Source organism: Silene latifolia, chromosome 8 (genome assembly GCF_048544455.1).
Source record: "Silene latifolia isolate original U9 population chromosome 8, ASM4854445v1, whole genome shotgun sequence".
Lineage (NCBI taxonomy): Eukaryota > Viridiplantae > Streptophyta > Magnoliopsida > Caryophyllales > Caryophyllaceae > Silene > Silene latifolia.
The window spans coordinates 75,592,757-75,620,119 of record NC_133533.1 but is presented as its reverse complement, the minus strand read 5'-3'; the positions used below and the strand labels follow the sequence as shown (position 1 = coordinate 75,620,119).

The 27,363-nt window shown below is 39.8% G+C and overlaps 2 protein-coding genes across 2 annotated transcripts; one reads left to right on the top strand and one right to left on the bottom strand.

The window, feature by feature from the left end:
- Nucleotides 1-5,090: 5,090 nt before the first annotated feature.
- On the bottom strand, nucleotides 5,091-9,015 carry LOC141595383 (uncharacterized). Its single transcript, XM_074415346.1, has 3 exons — nucleotides 7,867-9,015; nucleotides 7,591-7,680; nucleotides 5,091-6,509 (listed from the first exon to the last, which is right to left on the bottom strand). The coding sequence occupies exons 1-3, from the start codon at nucleotides 9,013-9,015 to the stop codon at nucleotides 5,091-5,093; spliced, it is 2,658 nt and encodes an 885-aa protein (XP_074271447.1).
- A 9,582-nt stretch (nucleotides 9,016-18,597) lies between these two features.
- LOC141596975 (protein WALLS ARE THIN 1-like) lies at nucleotides 18,598-26,000 on the top strand. Its single transcript, XM_074417260.1, has 6 exons — nucleotides 18,598-18,931; nucleotides 19,027-19,089; nucleotides 19,195-19,311; nucleotides 19,930-20,335; nucleotides 23,497-23,648; nucleotides 25,553-26,000. Exons 1-6 carry the CDS (start codon nucleotides 18,711-18,713, stop codon nucleotides 25,734-25,736), a joined length of 1,143 nt encoding a protein of 380 aa, XP_074273361.1. The 5' UTR covers nucleotides 18,598-18,710; the 3' UTR covers nucleotides 25,737-26,000.
- The last annotated feature ends 1,363 nt before the right edge of the window (nucleotides 26,001-27,363 follow it).

The window sequence follows — 27,363 nt, the reverse complement described above, 5'->3', positions numbered from 1 at the left end:
GGCGGCTTCTTTGGCCGAGTCCCTAGATTGGGCGCACATGTTAGGAAGAATCTTGCTTTGGAGCGTCTCAATGTCCAACTCCCTCTGGGCGATGATAGCCCTCGTATTCCAAACCACCTTCCCCTAGGCCTTAAACATAGACTTCCATTCGTCCCTCTTCTTAGCAGTGAAGTCGACGACGGCCTGAAGATTGTGACGCTCCTCCAACAGCTTAGCGGCTTGACCCCCGCAGGCCTCAACCTTAGCTCTCTCGGCCAGGACCGCCTTTCGAGCGTCCTCCCTAAGTTTTCGCTCGGCATGGATCGCCTTTTCGGCCTCGGCCTTGGCCCTCTCGGCTTCCTTCTTCGCAAAGAAATGAGCTCAAGCCCGAGCCGATCAAGGCGTAGGGCAACCAGCCATGACCTTCTCTTGCTCCATAATATGAGCACCGCCACATCGCCCACTTCGCCAAAGATCCTGGACAAACTTAGGCCCTCCGACCTAATCAAGCGGGCGGGGGTAGGCTTCGGGAAGGAGGAGACGACGGTGGCATCTTTACCACCCGTCCTGCGCGGTCGCTTCTCGGACGCCGTTCAACAGGTGTGTCCGAGAGACGGCGGCGGTTGATCTACAAAAAATTCAATCAAAGCATCCATGTCAACATTCATGGACATACCAGAGAGCCTGTCATCAGGAATGCCTAATGAACCGGCTAAGTCTGAGCCACAGGATAGATCTATACCAGGCTTGGCCTTCTTGGCCGGAGGACCCATTTCTTTGCCGGCCTCGGCAGCAGTAGCAGCAGTAGTAGCATCAGCAGCAGCGGCAGCAGCAGTCTCTTTTCTCTTGCGTAAGAGAGGAAATTCCTCTGCCAAGGTGACCTCCTCCTCCTCGGTAATATCAACGATCTCCATCGTCTCCTTTTGGACTGAAGGGATTGGAGGTGGAACTGATGTTGACGCCGTCGCCGCCGAAGACTTTGTTTTTCGCGTTCGGCGCGGTATGTTACCGGCAAGCTTCGCCTGGGCCGTCGTCGTATCTAGGCCCTTCAACTGCTGGTCCATAAGGTCGTTTGGCGCCGGTCTGCGATCGCGTGCATCGGCCTTCGGATGCATCTCAACAACGTTCTTGTCTTTGTCAAGTCCCATCTTCAAGAGGATTTCCTCAGACAGATCCGGGCCAAAACGGTTTGTAAAAGAAACGAAGCAAGAGTTAAACAAAAGAAATAAATCAAAGTTCAAAAAACAAAAACATTCAAAGCAGCGATGGGCCTCACACCGACCCCACTCACCCTGTGCTAGGGCCGGTATGAGGCCGACGTGGCAGAGCGGCTCATCTTGAAGAATGATCTGCGTCGGGGGCATCCATCCCTTCGGCGTCCCATCCTTCTCCGTCTCAAACAACTTCATTGCCCGCCGTTCGTCCGCATTAAGAGGGACCTTCAAGGTGTCCATCTTAAGCTTGCCCCGGGAGACATTTCTCACGCTCCCCTTTGCTCTCGCACCGTAAATTGACTTGGTGCTGGAAGGACCGAGGCAGTGGATAATCCCCTGGAACCTTAACATATACCCACCGTTTCTTCCAGTCCTTGCAGGAAGTGAGCTTGGGGACGGTGAGATAACCTGGCTCGGTCTGTATGCTATACCACCCCCTACCACCTTGGACATTCAGCCGATGGTGATGAAGCCGGCTGAATAGGTTCACCGTTGGGGCCTCCCCCTTAAACTGACATAGCCACACAAAGCCAACAAGCGTCCTGATGGCCAACGGATGCAGCTGCGCCACAGCGACGTTCATTGCCTTAATTATGGCAGCAAGGTATACATTGAGAGGAAACCGGAGCCCATACTCCAGATGTCTCATGTATACACCGATACAACCCGGGGGAGGGCAACAGACGGCCTGACCCTCTCTAGGAATAACAATCTTATACTCCCTGCCAAAGGAGAAATAATGTTCGAAAAAGTCAGGACCAGAACAACTGGCGAACTTATGGGTCCGAGCACGATCATGGCCGATCTTACAGGCGTCGCCGTGGTCCAGGATTTGCGGCCTCTCCTCATCAGGATGAGTCCTTTCCTCATCATCACCGTCATCATCACCGTCATCATCACCATCGTCATCGTCCGAGAAACCACCCAAATACCGATCATCAACCTCAGGAGAAGGAGACCTAGGGCCCCCAGACCTTATCGGGATGGCGGCCAGTGCCTCCTCCTCATCAAGGCGCGACGGGGAACCCCCCGACGCAGGATTACTAGGTCCGGCATCAGCAGAAGACATGTTCACAACAAAAACTTAAACAATTAAAAGTTGAAAAATTTGTTTGTTTACCTTGGGAAGAGTGTTACGCCGAGTAACGCTTCGAAGACTAGAGAGAAGTTTCGTCAAAGAAAACTAAGCGAGAAGAAGAAAATTTTTTGAGAGAATGAATTTGGAAGGCCAAATTCAGGGGCTAACTCTCCTATTTATAGGGCAAAGCCCACTCAATCCGACCAATCAGGGCAAAGCCCATGAAGCGTCAACCAATCAACAACGAGACACATGTCAAGCATGCAGCCACGGAATGTCAATCGTCACAACAGTTACCAATCTTCTTTGACACGCTACTTGGCAGAATGCCAATCGACGTATCTTCTTCAACACGCTCCTTGTTATCTACTTGCCAAACGGCCAGCTGATCAACCAAGCTTGGCAGCACCGGCCGGGGGCAATCAACGCATCCGGCACTCTTAACCTTGGACCCGCCGGCCAGCGACATCTTCTTTTCCACATTTGATGTCCATTACACATCCATGTGGAGGGGGGATATGGTACGGCCTGAACAGAATCAAGCCGAGGAAGAGGAAGCCGGGGAAGAAAATTCAACTTGCGCAGAATACGCTCAACACTCATCGAAGGTCCATACCACGGCATAGACTACGCTGGGGGCAAATTGATGGGGCATATTCTGCACCCCCTGACCGAGTCAACATATTGAGCAAGGTCAAGGATCAAGAGACAGCAAGTCAACATGTTAGACCGCCTAACCGACGCAGCCTGTCGGCCGGTCACTTGGGTCTCGGCTGGGCAATCAGCCATCCGGGAAACATATCCGCGTACTCATATCCAAGACCCCTCGGCATGGACTAACGAAGTGGAATTTGGGAGAGCCTGTGCACTAACCACTCTTCAAGCCCAATGTGCATAAGCCCAATGTGTATTCGAGTGAAGGGACGTAATAGGAATAAATATAATAGTTGGACCACAAGCATCACCTTAAAATTTTGATTCAGATGGTTCATCTATCAATTATAAAGTAAAATCTCATTTGTAAAAGAATTTTGTAAAAGTCGTGTGTTTTTTCAAAGAAAAACTACTACGACTTGAATAAAAGACAGTGTATTGTATAGTGCTGGTGGTGGTATCCATAGAAGCACAAATTCTTACTTTTTTTTTTTGGCAGTCGTAAAAAAGATTCTTATACAAATGGCATTTGACTCATATGGTCAAATGCACTTATGATGGGGCATATTCTGCACCCCCTGACCGAGTCAACATATTGAGCAAGGTGAAGGATCAAGAGACAACAAGTCAACATGTTAGACCGCCTAACCGACGCAGCCTGTCGGCCGGTCACTTGGGTCTCGGCTGGGCAATCAGCCAGCCGGGACACATATCCGCGTACTCATATCCAAGACCCCTCGGCATGGAGTCAGCCGGCCTGCCATGGGCCCCTCGGCCGAGGGTAGAACAGTCTTTTCACCTGCTAGCCACTTGGCCACTACGTGACAAAAGGTGAAAGTCTATAAATACTCCACTTCTCTCATTGAGAAGGGGATCCACAATCTAACCTAAAACTCACTATTCATCTGGTATAAACTCTCTTATCTCTCTACAATATACTTTGTCAAGTAACATACAACTTAATCCCTTTAAGTTCACTGACTTGAGCGTCGGAGTGAGTACGCTCGGTGACCAGCCGAGCCCTCAGTTTGTTCATCGTTTCAGGAGAGACCGAAAGGAAGAGTAAAAGCAAGGAAGGACATCCATTCACCAAGCTTACGTGGTAAACAATACTGCTCTGGAATTAGACCCGGAACAACTTATTTTAAAAACACCGTAAATTAAGACAATAAAATAACTACATCGGATCACCACAGATTCTTACTTAAAATAGAGGTATCTCTTTAATTTAATTCAATTTAACTTAACTCTATTTAATTGAATCCAACATATTTCAACCAAAAAGAACAGAAACTAACAATCGTACGAACATGATGAGTTAACTGTTTCCAACGTTTCTTAGGCTCTAATTTAATGCCCTATAAGCTTTGTGCGATCATATGATTATGCGCTACGGACTGAGTATCTTTAGCACTAGTTTGTGTTGGGATTTTAACTAACACAAGATTTGGATGATCACAATGAGGGCGTAGTATTTTTTTAATAGAGTAATGGGATTTTATATATAGAGATGTAGGAGTATTAACTGAGCATGTTTGTACAAATGTTTTACTCTAATCAGAATTGGCTAATTTGATAATTCAATTTGTTAAACGTATGAGAGTATATTGTGGTAAAACATTGTTATTTATTCATTCAATGGCATGCCCTTATATAGGGTTTACAAGATATCAATGCAACCTAATTATTTAGGAAATATCCCGATAAAATCGGGATTACAATAACCAAAAGATATGAATATACCCACATAATATCAAACTGATATTATATGCCTAATACCCCTCTCAAACTGGAGCGTGTAAATCGAGAACGCCCAGTTTGCGAAGAAGGAAATCAAATTGGACCAAGCCTAAGGCCTTAGTAAAAATATCCGCAATTTGTTGGTGAGTCGAGACATGAGAAGGCGTGATGAGACCTTCGACAATTGCGTCACGAATGAAATGGCAATCAATCTCAATGTGCTTCGTGCGCTCATGAAAGACGGGATTTTGGGCAAGCTGAATGGCCGACTGACTGTCCGAGAAGACGTTAATGGGACTAGAAAATGAGACTCCTAGGCTGGCGAGAAGACCCTTTATCCATTTTAATTCACAAAGGATGGTGGCCATGGCGCGATATTCAGCTTCCGCGGAGGACAAAGAGACCATTTGTTGTTTTTTAGTCTTCTACGAAAGAGGAGAAGAGCCAAGTACCCATCCGGAAACAGACCGACGGGTTGAGGGACAACCGCCCCAATCTGAGTCACACCACCCATTAACCACGAGTTCACTATTAGAACGCAATAGGATGCCTTGCCCGGGACGACCTTTAAGATACCGGACCACTCGAAGCGCAGCTTCCATATGAGACTTCCGGGGTTTGCTTAAATAGCGCGAGAGGATGTGCACAACGTAGGACAAGTCAGGCCTCGTCACAGCTAAATAAACCAATCGCCCAACGAGTCTGCGATAGGACTCAGAGTCCGCTAGAAAGTCATTTGTTGCCACTCCGAGTTTATAATGCTGCTCAATAGGAGTGGGAGCGGGCTTAGCACCCAATAGACCAGTTTGAGAAATGATGTCGAGAGCATATTTTCGCTGATTTAAGAAAATACCCTCTTTGTTATGGGCAACTTCAATGCCCAAAAAATACTTCAAAAGACCCAAGTCCTTCATATGAAAGCATTGACCCAGGTATGTTTTGAAATTAGAAATAGTGACGGAATCATTCCCGGTAATAACAAGGTCGTCCACATAAACTAAGACATGAATACAGACCTTGGTAGTGACATAGCTGAAGAGAGAATAATCATAATAAGACTGGGTGAAACCATATTTCCGCAAAGCAGCTGTTAATTTAGCAAACCAACAACGCGGGGCCTGACGGAGCCCATAAAGAGATTTGCGCAATCGACAGACCTTGCCCTCCTTACCCTTGCTAAATCCCGGGGGAAGTTTCATATAAACTTCTTCGTCGAGATCGCCGTGCAAAAAAGCATTATGCACGTCCATCTGATGAAGTTCCCAGTTCTTAACAGCAGCGACAGATAAGAAAGTACGGATAGTGACCATTTTTATAACAGGCGCGAAAGTCTCACCATAATCAATACCTTCGACCTGATGATTGCCAAAGATGACTAGCCGACCTTTATACCGTTCAATACTACCATCAGACTTGTATTTGATTTTGTAAACCCAGCGACAACCAAGAGCCTTCTTATCAGACGGAAGATCAGCTAGTTCCCATGTACCATTGTTTTCAAGTGCTGTAATTTCGGCTTCCATGGCCTTACACCACCGTGGGTCATTAATGGCAACGCGGAAACTAGGGGGCTCAACCCCGTTAGAAATATCTGCAAGGAAGACTCGATGGTTGCGAGAAAAATTAGTACAAGTAAGATAATTAGCAAGATCATAGGGAGTACCTGAAGAGCGAGGGGAGTCGGGTGAGGAGTCAGAATCAGAGGACGTGCCTGCGGTGGTGCCAACTACAAACCCACGAAGACGAGTAGACGGAATTTTAGGTCTGTGACCACGGCCCATGACAGGAGCCTCGCCAGAATCAGTCCCGAGTCCATTGTCGGCAGTAGAAGAATTAGAAACAGGCTGTTCATTATCATCAGTGGCCTACTCGCTATCGATTGTTTCGGCCTGCTCAGTGTCACTAGTAGCGGCCTGTTCATTGTCAGCATTGGCGGGCTGCTCGTTGGTAACGGTGTCCACAACCTCAACCGTTTCATGCTCGGGTTAGTCGTGGTCAATGTGAGGGGCAGCGGAGTCAGTGACGGGTGGATCAGGGGACGTAGTAGCAGGAGCATAAGGGAAACTATGCTCATAAAACTAAACATCCCTACTTACAAAGATTTCTCGAGTGGTAAGATCAAGTACATTCCATCCCTTTTTATTATGTGGGTAGCCAAGAAAAAGACATTTTCGACTTCGCTTTGCAAATTTGTCACCCTTGCTTCGTAAATTGTGGGCAAAACACAGACAACCCAATGTGCGAATATGGGTATAAACTGGTACGGACCCAAATAAATGTTCATAGGGTGTCTTATTTTGTAACAATTGAGAAGGAGTACGATTAATTAAATATGCAGCAGTTAGGATACGTTCCCCCCAAAAAGAAATAGGAAGATGCGCCTGAAAGAGTAAAGCTCGGGCAACATTAAGTATGTGGTGATGCTTGCGTTCGACACGACCATTTTGTTGAGGCGTGTCGACGCAAGAAGTGCGAAAAAATAATTCCATTTGACCGAAGAAAGTAAGCTATATGAAAAAATTCCGTCCCATTATCCGATTGCACAATTTTGACAGTGGCAGAAAATTGAGTCTTCACCATAGCTAAAAAACTTTTAAACATATAAGTGACTTCCGTCTTATCGATAAGCAAATAAACCCAAACTGTTCGCGAGCAATCATCGACAATTGTTAAAAAATATTTTTCCCCGCAAGAAGAAGGAGTACGATAAGGCCCCCACAAATCATAGTGAATCAATTCAAAAATCGTAGATGCCTTATTATCATTCAAATTAAAACTACTGCGATAATGTTTCGCTTCATGACAAATTTCACAAATAGTGTTGGAAGTTGAATGAGAAGAAGTAACGCAAGAGATCAATTTAACTATTTGATTAGACGGATGTCCAAGACGCCGATGCCACAACTCAAAAGAATCAGCGCTCACCTGATTAATAGTTGGCTTGACCACCGCACGCAGCAAGTAAAGACCGTCCCGTAGCTCACCGACTCTAATCCTCGTCTTCAAAGAACGGTCCTGAATATGGCAAGAGGAATTAGTAAAACTAATTACACAATTAGTGGCAGCGAGTAATTGAGAAACCGATAGCAAATTGCAAGTTAAACTAGGAACATATAAGACATTGCGCAAAATTAAGAAGTCATTTAATCGAACCGTCCCGGCCATATTACCCGAAACACGCAGCCTGTTTGGAAGTGTAACCGGATAAGGAGGGATTGGGTAAGGGTCAGCCAACCACGTTTCATCTCCGGTTACATGATGCGAAGCTCCTGTATCAATTAACCAATGAGGAGACATACCACTAAGACGGTCCTGAGGCGTGGATGAAACGGCATCAGAACCAAAAAAATTAGCGCGAGCTGGTGTGCGAGATTGACGTTTAGTAGTCAGTTCGTCAAGAGTGCGAGGACGGTCCCCCCACCAATCAGGAAATTTCTGAGTTTTGATGAAGCAGGAGGAGACCTCGTGGCCATTAGACTTGCAGTGGGTACAAAAGAACTTGCGTCTTTCCTGCCGTTCAAGGTCCCGTAATGCACGCCGATCGGGAGCAAAGGCAGAGGCAGTTTGTGCAGCAGGGGTGGATGGTTCACGATGCACAGCAAATGCCATAACATCTGATGGCTCTTCGACAGCAGCAGCAGCAGTAGGCGAGAGATGGCGCTCCTCTTGAAGAACCAGATGATAAAGACGGTTCAAAGAAGGAAGCGGATCAAGCGCCAACTGTTGAGAACGAATTGTGCGATAAAGAGTCGAATACAAACCCATCAAAAACTTGTGAACCTTCTCGGAATCTTGACGAGCAAGGGCCTGTTTAGCAATGTCACAGGTGCAATGTCCACATTTGCAAGCAAACGGAGGTTCGACAGTAGAAATTGCATCCCACAAAACTTTTAAATCACCAAAATAAGAGGTAACAGACATACCCTTTGTTTGACGGCAGTCATGAAGTTGTGCCTTGAGGGCATGAATTCGGGAGCCATCGACAACGCGAAACTGTTCCTCTAAATCAAGCCATAAATCTCGGGCATTTTCTGTATGAGAAACAGAGGGTTTGACGGCGTCGTCGACGAAATTCATTATCCATTGAACGATTGTACAGTGGACGACTTCCCATTGTTGAAGAAGAAAGTCATCCGTGGGTTTGGTAATCGACCCATCACAAAAACTGTATTTGCGGCGAGATTTTAGAGAGGTACGCATAGAACGACTCCAATCTTCATAATTATCGCTGCGAAGATGGACATGTGTGATGGACTGACCGGGTCCCTCCTGATAAACAAGAGACAATGGAGAAAGTGGGTCGAGTTTTTTGGGTTCACCCGAAGAGGTGATTACTGATGTGTTGGTCATCGCAGAGGACGATGAAGAAGGCGGAAGAGTGGATTAGGGTTGGGGATAGAACACTGATACCATGTTAAACGTATGAGTGTATATTGTGGTAAATCATTGTTGTTGTTTATTCATTCAATGGCATGCCCTTATATAGGGTTTACAAGATATCAATGCAACCTAATTAGTTAGGAAATATCCCGATAAAATCGGGATTACAATAACCAAAAGATATGAATATACCCATATAATATCAAACTGATATTATATGCCTAATACAATTATACAACCAATTTTCTGAACATTAGAGATTCTCAACACCATCTTTCCCTACTACAAAAGAAGGAACACTACATTGTCATATACATGCATCCATGAGATTTCGTCGCTAATACACACTCTCAAGTCTCAAGAATTGTAAATACTTGACCCTCGGATTTGAGATACATGACCCTCGGATTGAAATGGAGGAAGTATCGTTTTCAACTTAATTTCGGTTTAGATACTTAACCCCCGGATTTGAGAAGACATTAGAGACTTCATTGAAAACACAAAACAAGAAAATTCTTAGGGAAAATATTTACATTTTCTGGCGGGACGTCCTCCTTACATTTAAAGGAGGAGTAGGCATAAGAAATTGTGAATTCACAAAAGCTTTAAACTCAGCTAAAATGTCATTGGCCCTAATAATGAACACAAATTGGCAACCGACAATTAAAGAATAAAAATAATATCAAACATTCTATTGATACAGTACTAGCTAGTACATCTGTGCATGTACGGCTGGAAGACATCATGCTTTAGAGATAATACAACTATGTCAATTAAAAAAAATTTTGGTTTGCCTAGAGATCCAAAAAATGAATAGAAATGGATATGGTTTAGGGTGTAAATTAAAACCGATACTGTCTTGATTCGCACCTTGATTAATGATAACTGCTAGTCTCACTATAGAAGTATATATCCGTCTAAAGAAAAATACGGGTCAAATATATTTAAAGTGGTGATTTTTTTTTACCTCATCATCATACAACTTGTTGCTTATCTTATACTTAAAGTAAATGAATATTTAACCCATTTATAAACTATAGACGGATATCTCCCATATATATAATGAGAATTTGTGTAATGACAATTACATGTAAGGACTAAACAAGCCAGTAATGCAACACATATATTTCAATTTCCAAATCCTCTTTGGTCCAAAAAATACTTGTCCCCCACGCAACCACAACTTTCCTCCAAATATAATACAAAAATAAGTAATTGTAATTAGCGTCGATACTTTTTGTTGGGTCTCTGTTGGGTTGGTATATATGATGCATAGTAATATAATATTGTCCATTTTGAGTAAAGCCGTCACGGATTTACTCTTAGACTCAATTCTAAAGGCCTCGTACTATTAGAGATTGTAGATACCCAGTATCTGCTGAGACTCCAACAAACACCCGATGATTATCGGACTACAACATATTTTGGGATCGCAGCGTTTGATCGACAGTTTGTGTACAACTTTACGTCGGAAAACATAAAACGATTTCGAAAACAAAACATTTCAATAATACCTGGAGTGTTTAATGCACGACGACGGGGTCGCAATGATACTAAATAGAGTCAAAACCGACACCGGACCAAAAAACCGACTCGAAAATTCAAATCCCGACTCCAACAACGAGTCAAACCGAGTCAAACACAAAAACCAAAAATATCTCAAGCCTTCTATACTAAGTTTTCCCGGATTCATGTTGGTCAAATACCAAACATATGACTACAAAACCTAGGATAAAACAAATCATGATTGTGTTTGTTGTGATAGTGACAACACGACTCGAAGTGCCGCGACGTGGCTCGCGCCTCTTTGAGCAGCCCAGGTGGCCACGTCGCTCAAAACTCACACAACCACTCATTCTCCTATAAATACCCCTCAAATGCCACCCATTTGAGATTTACGCGAGTGTCCGCCCCCTCTTTTCTCTCTTAAAATTCTCGACTCGACTTCTAAAGTCACAATCCGACGCGTGTTTACGACCTACCGATTGTAAACACAAGCCTTACACATTGTTTGGTACCGTCATCGTGCATTAAACCACTTGTCCGACCACTTTGACCACTACACCATCACTAAACTTTTAAAACACCCTTTTACTTACCAAAACGGTTTTAAACCGAGTTTTTTCCGATCAAACAAGTTGTTACACTTACGTCGGACACTCGCCATAACCAAACATGTAAGTATGAGGGTGTAAAAATCCTCTTTTATTATGTTTTCATTTGTTTCATGACTTTAACATGCTAAAACATGCATAACATGAACCAAAACATGGAATAAACGAGCCAAAACTGATTTTTGGTCTGAGGCAGAAGCCCCTTAGGTCGCCAACTGGCTTGCGCCTAAATGGGGTACTCAGACCAGAGATCAACCGTGTTTGTTCTCGTCATTTCCCTTAACCCATTTTTCATATTTGTAATCGGTTTTTACCATTTCAAATATTTTTGAAATCCTTTTGTTTCATTTCACATGTTTTAACCATAAAGCATTTTTCACCCTTGGTTCTTCGTACCATGACGGTTAAATCCGTGTTTCGGTGATAATATTTGGTTAACGACATTTAGAAGGTATTTTAAAGCCTTTTATTTCATTTCTTTACATTTTCAAACAAATACATTAGTCACCAACACGAAATCATCCTTGGTTCTATATACCATGCCGGATTTTAACCCGGGTACGATGATGAGTACCGACTAATTACATTCAAAATGGACTTAAAACAATTAGTCCATAATCATTTTCAAAACTATTTATGTCAAGCTTGTCAAAATCGAGCCCGACATCGAATATTATCAAATAATGATGATTATTCGAGTCCAAGTTCTTCAAATCGACAAATGCGGTCTAAACGACCCTTTCAAAATCAAACCGGGTTCAAATACCCACTTTTAACACGTTTCATAACGTTTTCTAAACAGTCAGAACACGGCATATAGCCGTTGGCTAACCCGCGCCTCAAGCAGGCCTTTTCTTTCTCATTTTCAAAACCAGAAGGAGGCTCCTTACACCGCCGGCTGGCTCGCGCCACTTATAGTCGTCTGGTACAGGGCCTGTTCCCTTCCAGCATTAGGTTAACCCGGATATAGGACGGATCAGATGACTATTCAAATCATATTTGCAAAATGCCTTACTAAGACAAATGGATCATGTTATGCACCTTAAACCTAATACGGTAAATGGATGTTTAATTTCCGTCTTGCATGCAAATCAATCATTAATCCAACTCGACATCTTATACTTGATACTTGGATTAAATCAACCGACTTAGAAAGCTCTCCATGTTAGGTTTAAATCATTGGATGCGCATTCATGCATTTAAACCGTTTTATCAACTTTTGCATTCAACCAACCAAGATCGATCAGTAGAGGCTGCTAAACGCGGGCGGGATTGGGTGTCTGATTAAAGGGCTTCCCAATACGTACCTTCACCTCTTACTCAGAAACTTTGGATAGTGGACGACCTTATCCAGGGCGTACGAGAGTCATTCTAGAGATAGGATGCTAAAGAGGGACGATTTCCTTATCTTTAGTACCTATGTCAAAACGCTGCTTTGTGCTTCGATTTGACCGAGGTATAAAGTGGAATTCGAACGGGTTCCAGGCATCCCACAAATGCTTGGTGGCGACTCCGAACATCTCTAATCGTTTCGAGACCCTTACCGAGACGAAACCGACCGATCTAAAAACGATCCGGTCGAAAGCACCTTTACGCCGCCGAGCGTGGCTTTCAAAAAGACCGCTGCACGTCCGCAGATCGAACCGGACCTGCAGGTGGGCCATGTCCACAGAGATATGGATATTTATAAATATAATCTTCCATCTTTACTGATGTCGAACATGAGATTTAATGCTCCTCCCCCTCTCAAACCCATCTTAACTCGGACCTTAATTTCTATTGAGAACTCCCCGTAGCCTGTAGCTCCAACTTCTAGACACCCTTAACATCACCAAATCTTAATAACCTCCCTTTAACCGACACATTAGGTGTCTCACTAATTGTCCACGTATCCCTTCACGGAACTTGTGCTACACTTGCGTACCAAATTTCTCTGCATCTAATATACCAATCTATCCCCCGACCACCTTTGTAAACTCCCTCTGATGGAGTATGCCTCTCGTTTGAAAAGTGAGTCCCTCATGAGGAGTTATTCGTGTCGATCAATTGTAGAGAGATAAAGTGAAATACCTGAGAGAGTGGAGGATTAGTTACCCTCCTTGGTTAAAGTATAAAAGAATATTTATATACGATATACTTGTACTGACATGGTTGAAAAACGTGGCAATTCCTTATGTTTCGTTCCTTACATCCGAATTGGTCGGAGGCAGTTGACATTAGTTGGCTCCAATGGCGAGCCTGAATATATTCCCGATATTGTACAACGATTAGCGATGTCCAAACACTAAACTCAGAGGGATATGGTCTGCATGGTCATATCTTTACATGCTCCCCTTTTTATTCGTCCAAACAATATCTTATCTGGTCAGCACAATGGCATGGTCTGTACGAGCCTTAAACGCGTACCATTTACTAGAAAGACCCAACCCTTCTCTAATCGCGTACCATTCACAAGAAAGACCCAACCCTTCTTTAATCTGAGCACTTCACAAATGAATGGATTTGGGGTAACCAAGCGGGTAGACCATCCCGAACACAAGGGCCAAAGCTATTCCTAACAACCACCCAATACTAGCAAAAGAAAAAAAGGAGGAAAAATCTGCATCAACAATGACCTTAAGCCAATTATGTGGTGGAAAGGCCTAGCTACTCGAGTAGCGCAAGGCGGAAGGGCTAACAAGGAACAATGGGGGAGGGTTCTGGGGCACGAAAATTAGCAGCGACCCAAGAAGAAGCTTGGGACGAAATGGTATTGAACAAACGAGAAGAAGGGATGGGGGAAGAAGGAGAGAAATGAGATCACACCTTCTCCTTCAAAGGCGTCAGATGGTAAAAGTGAAAAGGGTGGTCCACGAAAGATCAAAAGAAGTGAAATTTGTATGGATCCAATGTTAGAGGTCATGGGAATAGAAGAATTGATTCACTTTGAAGTGAGACCACATCTCAGAAGCGAGACTACGATACCGAAGGATATGAAGGGCTGATTCATGAAGAGAGGGGCTCAAGCAAAGGGTGCAAGAAGAAGAAGGGATAATGGTTCTCTTGAAAATGTAAGATTGGGAGGAAGCTTATCCTACCACGCTAACCAAATTAATATTTTAATTCTTGGAAGGGTAGGCAAATCCCATAACCAAACTAGGTCAACCGAAAAGGAAGGGGGCGATAAGAAAGATAAAAAAGGGAGGCATAACCGCATAAGCAAGAGTCTAACGAAAATTTATTTATTATTTGGGTAAGGGAGGTAGTAAGAATGTCAGATCTATTAGAAGAGGGGAGTTAGGCACCACTGATTTACGTATTTATAATAGACTCAAACTTATATATGTACCATTGATTTACAATATGAAATACAGATCTCCCAACAAGTTCTTATATAACGGTATACGAGTATGTCTTACACACTTTCAAGTTTAAACCAAGTTCTAGTAGATACTTAAATAATTGATGGTTAGACAGAACTACAGAGGATGAAAACAAGAAAACACAAATTATAAACTAATTAATTGCGTTTGGTGAAGGTAGAATTAATAGTGAAACCTACAAGAACATAAGGCCATGCAAGTGCGTGTGTGTAAGAGAGACGAAAGAGAGGGGTAGGAATTGGGAGGTTTGTAGGGTTGGTTGTAGGGACTAGACACGCATGGACTAAGCCACCACCCCTCGTGCGTACTATCTATCAATGCCAGCATTCATTCTGCTACGGAGTACTCCTTCCATGTTCCGATAATTTGTTTATCTTTGGTTTTGACATAAAAACTAAGAAAAGAAAGAGGGCCAATGATTAAATGTCAAGTAAACCAAATTAAGTATAGAAGATCAAATTGCTCATTAAAAACATTCCTAATGTAAAAAAATAAACAATTAACTTAACCACACTAAAATAAAATAGATAAACAAACAACATAGTATTATACTTGTCATCACCTCCTCCTTTTCCCTACTATACTATTACCCATAATTAATCGCATGCCTCCAAACAGAAGCTTGTTCCTCATTAGTCATTACGTTTCAAGAGTCCTTTATCCTATTAAAGGACGTCTGGTCAGTTTATTACCTACAGAGAAAGTGAATGTATAATGAATTAATTGCATGTAAGGAATATCATTATCTATTTCTTCCCCCGTTTCGGTTATTTGTTTGTTTTTGATTTTGGTACGAAGACCAATGAAAAAGGAATAGGTCATTTATTAGATGATAAATGGACTAAATTGAGTGTTGAGATCCAATTGTTCATTAAAGGCATTGCTATAATGGAAAGGCAAACGATTGTGTGAGACGTCCCAAATCGAATAGCAAACTAATGATCGAAATGGAGGGAGTATTTTGTACCCCATATATCGAATGAGCTACTTACATTATACGTACAAACTACACCCTCCGATCCACACCAAAGGAAACATAGGAAAAATTGGAGTATTTAAGAAAATGTGGAAAAAGTAAGGGTAAAGAGGGAAAAATAGGTGGGTCATGTACATGTGGGTTTAATTGTGGGATAATGTGGGATAGTATGTGGACCAAAACGGACACCAAAACTTATTACACGGACACGGATGACGCGACACGACATCCCATGAAATTTAGGACACGGGACACGTTATTTAAATTTAATAAAATATATATTTTGTAGTTATATATGTGTGTTTTTATTTTTGAAAACGTATTTGATATTAAATTTAAATAAATGAAGGTAAAATTTGACGTTAAATATAACTTATTCTCATTTCTAAAACCAAAAGGCAACTTATAATCAATCTATTTCGACATCTCATTACTCGTCTAAAGAACATCATTTGCCCACCAAATTCAACCATATAACAATTCACGCCATTAACCCTAAATTCAACTTTCCGTTTGAAGGTGTGTCCAAATACCATGGACACGACTCAAAATACCATGGACACGCGTCGGACACGTGCCCAAATAAAAGATGAAAGTTAGACATGGCTTTACAGGTGTCCGACACGTTTTGACGTGTGTCCGACGAGTGTCGTGTCCGACATGGGTGTCCGACACGGGAACACCGATTAGGAGGAGTGTCCGTGCAACCTAGCTAGATGTGGGGTATGTAATGGCATTTTGTGTAAATATAAAATGGGTATAAGGACAATTTGGTAATGTTGTCGGCCAAATAAGATATGTTATCTTTGGTGTAGATCGTCCGTTTTTAGAAGTGTTACCTTTGGTGTGGATCGGAGGGAGTACAAAGTATTGGTTATCGATATTTCTTATTTTAAATACCTACTTAAATCTCATGGAGTACCTTAAATCAGTTGAAAATAAAAATACTTTTGTAGTCGTAAACAATTATTTATCTTTTATATCTATTGTGAGAAATATTTTAATTAAAAGTAAACAAGCAATTTAATAGGAATAAAAAAAAAACTTTCAGGTGATGTTTGAGGCCAAACAACAACAACAACATCAGAGCCTTAATCCCAAAATGATTTGCGGTCGGTTGGTATGAATCGTCCTTTAGAACCGTCCATGGGTGAACGTACACCTCAAAATGCGGAAAAAAAATAGAAAAGGGAAAAATGAAAAACAAAAGGGAAAGTGAAACATAATACTGTACAAAATTTAAGGTGAACTTATAGGTTTTAAAGTTGAGGCCAAACAATTATATTTATTTCCTATTACAATTGAGAAGGAGGGAATATTTCTTGTGAGAGGGAGTAAAATAAAACATAATTGTGAAATGGGTGTTGATTTTCGCAGTACATATTTTATTCATTGCAGTATACTTATGACCATTATGCCCCTTCCATTTCCCCATCTCATGTACTGCATCCCAAAAAAAGAAAAAAAAAACACAAAAAATTTCACAGTATACACAACAACACCATCCACGCACCACCAAATGTCAAAACACCAACACCCCCAGCCCCACTGACGGATCTATGTCGACCGGTGACCACCACGCCAAGCCACCGTTGTCAGAGCAAACTAGTGCCCCTCCCCACTTGCGCACAACCACATACATCCACCCCTCTTATTCACTCTTATATCTCCCCGGCTAGTCCCCTCAATCCTGACTAGTGACTTGTACCCCCGCCCTCTCGTCGGTGACACCTCGCAACGATACCTCCACCAAACAACCAATTGCCAAAAAACAATAGTGTTTTATTGACACAAACCCTAATTGAAAAAACTCCAAAAAAAAAATGAACGGAAAACACTAATATGGTTCATAATTATGCCACTAGTAAATTAAATATTTGTTCTATACTCTTATTATCATCTATAATTTGATAAATTTGTTATTCTTACTTCAATGTAGGGTGAACGAGAGAGAATAAAGTTTTAAATTTTTTGAGGGGTAAGGGTAGCAAATGGAAAATAATAGGTAAAATGTAATGTATTGAGTAAAAAACGTACTGCGAAAATAAATTACGTTGTGAAATATTCCAATATAATCCATTTGTTCTAAAATGTCTCAAGAGAATAAGATTTACTCGCAAATTACCCCTTAATGGGGCGTTTGGGTAGGGATAATTAGCAAAATAAAACTTCTCATTTCCTTTTGTTGGTGTTTGTTTAATAAAACTTCTCATTCTCTTTTGTTGGTGTTTGTTTGACATTTTTACGTTCCTCTTTACCCCAAAATCAGAATGGGTTTGCCCCCTAACTCCTCTAATTTCATTCCCTAGCTTACCAGGAGTTTGGGATTTCAGTTCCCTACATCCATTTACCACCATTTCAACCATCAACACCACCCACTGCCACCCACCCAGCATCGATTGACAAGTTGTCACCACAATCGTCTTTGTCCCCGGAGCATACTCTCTCTGTCTTCGACGTCGACGACCTATTTCGGTGGCCATCCTCCTTTAAACATTGTCAACCTCGTCAGAACCCCCACCCCAAACTCTAAATATCACTCCCACCAAAGAAATAGCCTCCCCACCCCCAAAACTCTCCTTCACCGCCTTTAAAAATATCGGATTTAAAGTACGCATTATCAGAATAAAAATTGGGGTATTTTTATTTCTTTTCTCTTACATGATTTCATTTCCTTTCCCTAACTTGAACCACAAGCCTCCTAAATATCTTTCTTAAGAAGCTTGTAGGGAAGACTATATAAAATTATAAATGACTGAAATAGGCTTTATAAAGATAAAAATAGAGTTGGAGCATAATACTCATCAATTATCCTATACAACTTCATCATCGTAGACTCACTTTCATAGCCATAAATCATGTTCTTCAAATGTGTCAATGGTCGATAAAAACTTAGACCAATTAGTCAAAAAAAATACACAATGTAAATTATTACTCCTAATCATCATTATCAATTATGTAGGAGACATACATAAATAATCAAAACGCATCTCTTGATCTTTTACTTCGTATTATTATTGTAGCAAAACGTAGCATTAGGCCCCACATGGTGGGCCATGAAATTGTACTCGTATATAGGGACCCAAACTCTCCCTCCAACTCTTATATGTATACACACTAGCTTACTCCAATTCTCTCAACATCTCTTCCATTTTCCAACTTTTAATCTCTATTATTTCTTAAACAAAACTAGTGTTTGATCATACTGAATCAATGGCAGACGGCAGTATGCCTTCTGATCAAAGAATGTGGTGTTCAATACCCGAAAAGCTCCAACTGCATGGCGCCATGTTGGCTTTGCAATTCGGATATGCAGGGTTTCATGTGGTTTCAAGAGCTGCCCTTAACATGGGAATAAGCAAGCTTGTGTATCCTGTTTACAGGAACATCATCGCTTTGCTACTTCTCCTTCCGTTCGCCTATTTTCTTGAAAAGTATGTTCCTTATATGATCACCTATCATTTATTATTACACTCTAAATTATGTTTTACTGACATGTTTTCGACTCATTTGTCATGTAATTAATTAGGAAGGAGAGGCCGGCGATAAACATTTCATTCCTTGTTCAATTTTTCCTACTAGCCCTAGTTGGGTATGAAATACTGATCACTACTGAACGTAAAGAAATAAGAGAAATCATTACTTGCAAATTTTATCACAAGAGAAGATGATGATGTATTTTCATACCCCTTAACAGGATAACTGCAAATCAAGGATTCTATTTGCTGGGTTTGGATAACACATCTCCCACCTTTGCATCCGCAGTTCAGAACTCCGTCCCAGCTCTCACCTTTCTCATGGCTGCAATTCTCAGGTGACAATTGTCATTCACCCTAAGCATTATACACAAACAATTTTACATCAAAATCATTCCTGCACATGTACTTATTCTTACTGAATTGGACTCGCTTTTTTATTCTGATAATAATAATAATTCGATGCAATATTCATCATGGGTTCTCTACGTTGATACGAACAGTGGTTAGACACTTAGACTTGCATATATACAAATAATGACTGTTGACTTTCATAATTCATGAGGCTCCAGCCTAAGACATAAAATATGGGGAGTCAATCATACTGGTAGAGCCAAAAAGTCCACTTTCCCAAAATGGGATACAAAAATATAATAAAACAAATCAACAAGATTGTCCTCCAAGACATGGTACTGATCATCACCAAGCATGACAGATACAAAACTGCATGTGGTAACATGCTCAAAGGCAAACAAATATTCCCTCATTCAAGAATCTACAAGATTGGTTACTAATTGGTAACATGCTCACTAATTAAGTTTTGGCCAACTTGCAAAGTCTAAACGTCTCTTAGACATTAAGTCTCAAGTTCGAATCTCATAACCCTTGGAACTTCACTGATTATGTAGTTCCATTCTAAAAGGGATTTGTTGTATTTTCCTTTGTTGATTATACAGGATAGAAAAAGTGAGACTAGACAGGAAGGATGGTATAGCAAAGGTGCTGGGGACAGCATTCTGTGTTACAGGGGCCACAGTGATAACATTATACAGAGGTCCAGTCATATACTCTCCGGCAACAACACTTCAAGACTCCGCACCAATGCTTGTTTCATTAGGAGACGCTAGCCCAAAAAGTTGGGCCTTGGGTTGCGTCTACCTTATCGGACACTGTCTATCCTGGTCCGGTTGGCTTGTATTGCAGGCCCCAGTTCTAAAAAAATACCCAGCAAGGCTCTCAGTCACTTCCTACACATGCTTCTTTGGGCTGATCCAATTCTTAATTATCGCCGCTTTCTTTGAGAGGGAGATTGATGCTTGGAAGTTCCACTCTGGTGCTGAAGTCTTTACTATCATGTATGCGGTAAGTTTCTTACTTTGTCGAAGTTTTTTCCAAAATGGTGCTCGTTTACAAATAAATTAACAAAATGGGTGTTGTTTCAAAGTAATTACCCAAAATGGGTCCACGTCATCACCGAAGCTAGGCTCGAATTCAAGTCGCTCTCCCGCTCAGCGACCTCACCCAAAGTGTTACTTAATGTCCACCCAAACTTCAATATGCTACTTCAAAGCAAGTCGCTCAGGGAGGGAGCGGTTTCACCTCAAGTCGCCATCCCCCGCAGCGACTTGGGTATTTGCCCCAAAAAAAAAAAAAAAGGTTGTTGAAGGAATCGAACACACGACCTTCCGCAAAACTGACACTTATTCTATGGAACTTAACCAACTGTTCAAGTAAATTAATATGTTAAATGCAAGTGTTTAAACATAATAGTACTCATTTATTACGATCAGCATTAAATATCAAATATTAATGACCTTAATAAATCATTATTCTTAGCTTGGTGTTCTGGTTATGGCTGTGAAAACAGTCTAGTAACTGATTAGTCATTGGTTCGATTCCCATCAGCTACAACTTCTGTTTTTTTTTTCTTTTCACATCAAGTCGCTCAGCCACGGAGCGTTTTGGCCGCGAGTCGTTATCCCGCTGAGCGACCATAATCCCGAACCTAGTATCGCTAAAACCAAGCCTACGTGGACCCATTTTAGGTAATTAGTTTCAAAGTCACCCCATTTCGTTAAATTGTTTGTCATTAAACCCCATTATGGAAAAAAATTCTACTTTGTCACATACAAAACATATTATGATATTACAATAGAAAATGTTTAATGTGAGTTTCAAATTTTATATTGCGACCGAGGATAAAAAATTGCATGAAAATTATATTGCCAAGTACGTAGTTATTTAAAATCTTTCGCTCTTAAGCGTTACCATATCACGTCATGGCTTGATCTACCGTTGTTAATCCTTCATCTACGGGGTTTGAGACCTTGATGTCCCACCTTAACTGTGGGAACCCTACATCATCAATAACACTCATAATATTCAAGTATTTCAATGGGCTACTAGCCATAGGTAAAAAAAGTATTAGGCCCACTAAAGGAACAAAAAAGAGACGGCTTCAATGGAAATGGATGGATATCCGAATTAATTTCCCATATCTAACACACCAAATCAATATAAAGAAAAAAGAGTTGTCAGTCTTAATAGCTGAAGGAATTATATGAAGAATCGTAACACCTCCACCATGTGGTGTCCACGAAATGTGGGGTTAACAGATCACTCATTTCATACACACCACTGTCGTACAATAATACGTGATGTATGTACCATATAGGTGACTCAGTACAATTATTTGAATAATTCATAAGTTGAAAGGCAATTTGTAAGCTAAACTCAAGGATGCTCAAATGCTAAACAGCTAAAGGGTGCACATGAAGACCATGCATTTTCACAAACTTAAGAAGAATAAAAACTATTTTCAGTTGACTATTACTAGAGATGACAGTTTCACCCTTACTCTTTGGATATTAAATCCGTCTAAACTATACATATTGATATGGGTGAATTCAGAATGAAATATGGATGATCGATTGTAGTCCTCTGCGGCCCTAAATTGATATTCATAAATAATTTTTTTTTAAAAAAAAACTACAGTTGTGTTAGAATTTGTTATCTCATACAACATATTTGTATTCAATGTTAAGATATTGTATTCCTATATATGAAAAATGAGATAGCGTCACCGGGTGGTACTCAAATTGAGTGCCACCAGGGATATTTTAGTCATTTTGTAAACATTTTTTTTTTATTTTTAAGTTATTTTAAAAGAGATTATTATTGTTGAGTGATAAAGAGTATTTTTGGGAAGTTAACTAATCTTCTTCGTCCATGACTGGGAAAATGACCCAGATGACCTGAAATTAGATATCAAATCCTTCAATTGTTACAATAAACTATGCCAGAGGTTGATCATCTCTTTAAATTACAGAAGTTGTGTCCATTGTGTTCTCTTTGATTAAATACATAACAAGACTATCCACAGTATCCAGCCCAATTGTTTCAATTTGTGAAACAATGAATGATATGGATTATTGTGATTTTCAAAAGGATGAACATTTTGCTATGTAAACAAAGTTCTTCGTTGAATACCGTTGTTTGATTCAAATCATGATTGAAGAACTCCCATCATAAACGGATTTGGTAACAACAATCAGTTTACAATTTTGCCCTTAAAATTTAGCATTGATAAATTAAAATGAAAATTTTAATTACTAATTTTAATTATTACTCCCTCCCAGTCACTATAATGTTCCCTCTTTCCCAAAACGGATTATTCAAGTAATGTTCCCCTTTCTATTTTTAGAAACTTTTACTCTTATTTTATTTATTTCTCTCTTCTATCACCAAACCCCACACAACTCTTTTACTCCTATTTTATTACTTTCCTTTATGTTTTGGCCCCACAATTCTTATTTAACTACTAATAATTCATCCCTCTCTCCTACCACCAACCCCACACAACTCTTTTACTAATATTTTAATACTTTTCCTTAAGTATCGTGCCCATATCAAAGGGGAACATTATAACGACTGGGAGGGAGTATTTTATTTGGGTGGCGCTGAAATTTGTGCCACCCGGTGGAGCTAAAACATACTCCCTCCTATTCCGAATAAGTGTCCCATTTGGAAAATGGCACGAAAATTAAGGAATATAGTTAAAATAATGAAAATTATTTTATAGGGGTAAGAATATAAGAGATAAATAATGAAAAGTATTGAATATAATGGGTTAGGGGTGGTTGGGGTAGTAAATAAAGAAAAGAGCCAAGGGTAGGAAAGTAAAAAACCATGTCCAAATATGGCAAATGGGACAGTTATGTGAATTGACGGAAATGACAAATGGGACATTTATTTAGAATAGGAGGGAGTATTTCATGATAGACTTAAACGGCAATTAACATTTTCGGTCGTTCAAAGTTTCACGTCTCAAGTACTATAAGGGTGAAAATATTCAACGGCTATCTATTTCACCCAATTAGGGAATATAATATCTTAATACTCCGTATCATATATATAGTAAGGGTAACATTATTGATGAATACTGAGTGCTGAAAATGAAAAGTGTTTGTTACAGTTTTTGGTTTTGTTGGTATTTTTCACTAACCAAACCAGTTCAATTGCAGGGGGTTGTAGCATCAGGGATTGCTTTCGCAGTACAGATATGGTGCATTGACAGGGGAGGCCCAGTGTTCGTGGCAGTGTATCAGCCTGTTCAAACATTGGTTGTCGCAATTATGGCGTCCATTGCTTTAGGAGAAGAATTCTACCTGGGAGGGTATGTACTTAGATTCTAATCTCCTTTTCCCACCCACAAATGCGAGGATTTTTCATAATATTGCCAAGTCCAACATTTGAAAAATCGCCTACTGAGTATATTAGATCCTCTCAATATGAGATGACTAACATAGCTTTCATTATCCTGATCACCATTTAATTAACACAAATCATTCTACTTATGGCCAACCACCAAGAAAAAAGAAAAGAAAAGGAAAGGAATGAAGTGAACAAGAAAAGATGGACCACTAAATTATGCATGTCCCAGTGAGCAGTAGTAATGTTAGGTTGTATTCCACAAGGCTTCAAAGTGTTTGAATGCATAATGAGAAAACCACTCTTTTACACACTGCTGAGTGCTGACTTGCTGAGTGCTGACTAGAGTGACTACTAGCAAATCCCATCTATAATTAAGATGCTATTTGGCATATCTGTCCTGCTTCTGTACTCAGAGCTAGCAGGTAATTATCATAATTCACACTGATGGTTAAACCTTTGCTTCCCAACTCAAAAGATCCTAGTGTTTGGATATAACTTTATGGTCAACTAGTATTGGTGCCCGGCTTCGCCCGGGCTACCTCTACTTACCATTAATTTTTTTTTTCATTAAATAAAATTATTTAAAGTTGCATAACCCATAAATTTATCACTAATATATTTTTTTATGACATATCCTAAAATTACGATAAAATAAATTTTGAGACAAATTCACTACTCCCGCTATTAATATTTTACTCTTATTAATGAAATAATAGTAATAAAATTTCACTACTTGCCCGTAATCATTGTTACTTTCACTACTCCCGCCGTAATTATTGTTATTGTCACTACTGCCGCATTAATATTGATAATTTCACTACTCCCGTCGTAATTATTGTTACTTTTACTATTGGCGCATTAATATTGATTATTTCACTACTCTCGTTGTTTCTACCACTTTCACTAATCTCGCTGATAATATTGTTACTTTTACTATTCAAATGAGTGATTATTATCATATAACTATATCCAATGTCACTACAATTCTTTTCTTTACTGACGAAATTATTTTTACTACTTAGGCATGTAATTTTAAGAGGATTATATATTTATATAAATATATTACATATATGCATTAAATCAAATCGAAAGAATTATGCAATATTATATATTATGGAATCTAACTTGAAATATTTATAACCTACTTATATTATATTTTTGTATGTTAAATAATTAACATCTCTATACATCTAATAAACTATAAAATTTAAAAAAATTGCATAGATTTTAAATTTAATATATAATTTTATGATGATAATAATTAATATCATAAGTGTGCATGTTTATACTAATTAATTATTTTATTTTAAGGAAATTGACCATCTTCTATAAATATTTAGGAAAATTACCAAGCATGTTTTTTCTTTTAGTCTCCTTGAAATTGACCTTCTTAATTAATTATTTTATTTTAAGGAAATTGATCATCTTAATTAATTAATTTATTTTAAGGAAATTGACCATGTTTTAGTCTCTTACAAATGTTTAGGAAACTTACCAAGTTTCTATATAATTTAATTTTAACCAAAACTATATAATATTTGCATTGAGATCCCTTAATCGGGTCCATCACACGGTGCTTTAGTGATTTAAAACTATATGGTATAATTAATTTGTATAACTTTCTTTAATTACATTGAAATCGCTTGATTTCTGGATTTAATATATAGTATTGATTATGGACATTCTTGCCTTAAATTTTCTAGGTGGGTTTAAAAGTCATTGGTTTTCTCTCTTATGTACCATTCGCAAGGATTTAACGGGCTATCCTAGGGGATCAACATACAATCCTTTTCTTATGAAACAGTAAAATAAAATGAAAAAGGTGCCTGAAATTTATAATCTAACTCATCCTTGTATCTTCATCAGGATCATCGGAGCAGCACTGATCATAGCAGGGTTATACCTGGTGTTGTGGGGAAAGAATGAAGAGTCGAAATTTGCAAAGGCAGCAATTCAGGCAACCCCGGAGAACGGCAACAACAGAATATCAAGCCAAATCAAATCAGCACTTACTCAGCCATTACTTCCCCCATCATCAGAAAATGTCTAACAACTATACAAGTCTACAACAGAAGGCAATCTCGGAAGTGTGGCTTTGCTTGGCAACCTAGTAACTACTACACTATTGAGTCAAGAAAAGGGGCTTTTTATGTTTGTGTGTGTGTGTGTGAAGTTGTATGCTCATTCAGCATTCCTTCAATAGAAAAAGGGTCAAATGAAGTTAAAAATAGTTAGATATTAGGGAATGAATGTGATGATTATCATCTCTTAAGATATGTACCATGGGGGGCAAAAACCCATCCCAACCTCTACTATAACTCTAAGCTTTACGTTTTAGATTTAATGGTTTGATTTAAAAGAAAAGATATGCAAATTAGTGAAAAAGTTATTCTCCCATGAAAGCAACATGGACTATATATCCAGTCATAGCAAATAACTTCTCCCATGAAAGCAACATGGGATATTCTTAATTTGGAAAAGTATGTTCATGAATTTCAGATTTTTATGCAAATAACCAAAGTTATGATCGCGTCGTTACTTACAAGCCAATCTATGCTACCTTTCTGTTATTAGACATTTCGAACATATGAATATTTCCTCGGTCCGAGGTATGCTTCTGATTCTCCGGGAGAAATGACTGTCAGAAACATGAAAATAAATAGAAATAGAAATAGAAATAGCAGCACCTTCAAACCTCAACCAACTGGAAAAATAATAAACAGTCCTCCCTAATTTTTCTCGACGCTGAAATGGAGGTTACAAGCGCTACTCTCTGAATCAGCGGAACAAGCAGAGGCATTAGGTATTAAACAACTGCTACTCTGGGCCCTAAACAACGGCCATCTGCACATTTATATCTCCTCAGATTGCCTCCAAGCCATCTTGCAGATCTATGGGATCATATCAAGAAGTCATTGCTCGAATTCAGTTACTTGTGATATCTTAGATTTAGGGACATGCGTTCATGGACTATATGCGCTATATTCCTATATCTCTTAACTTCCTAGCTCATAATATTGCTAGGAAGGCACAAACATTGTAGGAACGGTTTATTACCTTACTAATTGTCTCAGAAAAACAAAATTGTTGATCCACATCGAATATAAAGAGCAGGGCCGGCCTTTATGGTGTTCAACCGGTTCAGTTGAACAGGGCCCCCAAATTTTTGGGGCCCAATTTGTTTGATTGTTTAAGTACTTCATGATTTTGAAACAAATCAGGACAATGGTGTTCTCATAGCAAAGTGGTGTGTACGTCAATGTTTCAAAGAACTGACACGGGTTCAACTCTCAGTGAGAACATTCTGCTTTTATTTTTTGACTGTGGGCCCCACAGCTCACTAAAGTATTTCTTGGCTTAGTTTAGTGTTAGTTTGTTACTTACTTTCTATCGTCATTTTTGGGCTCTATATATGACCTCGACAATAAACAAATGTCAAATTTTCTTCTCTCTTTCCTTTTTTTTGGAAATGTTTGTGTGGACCAAATTTATTTGTATGTGGGGTAGAGTGTTTTGTGTGGTCTAAAATTATTTCCTTATTTCTTGTGCAAAATGGAAGGGGAAGAAATAAGCGACTAGGAGGGAGTATAAATTTCTGCATATATGCATAACTAAAAAAGAAAATTCTTATACGGAATAAGAGTTATTTTTCTTTGGTGTCCATTAGATTGGTTTTC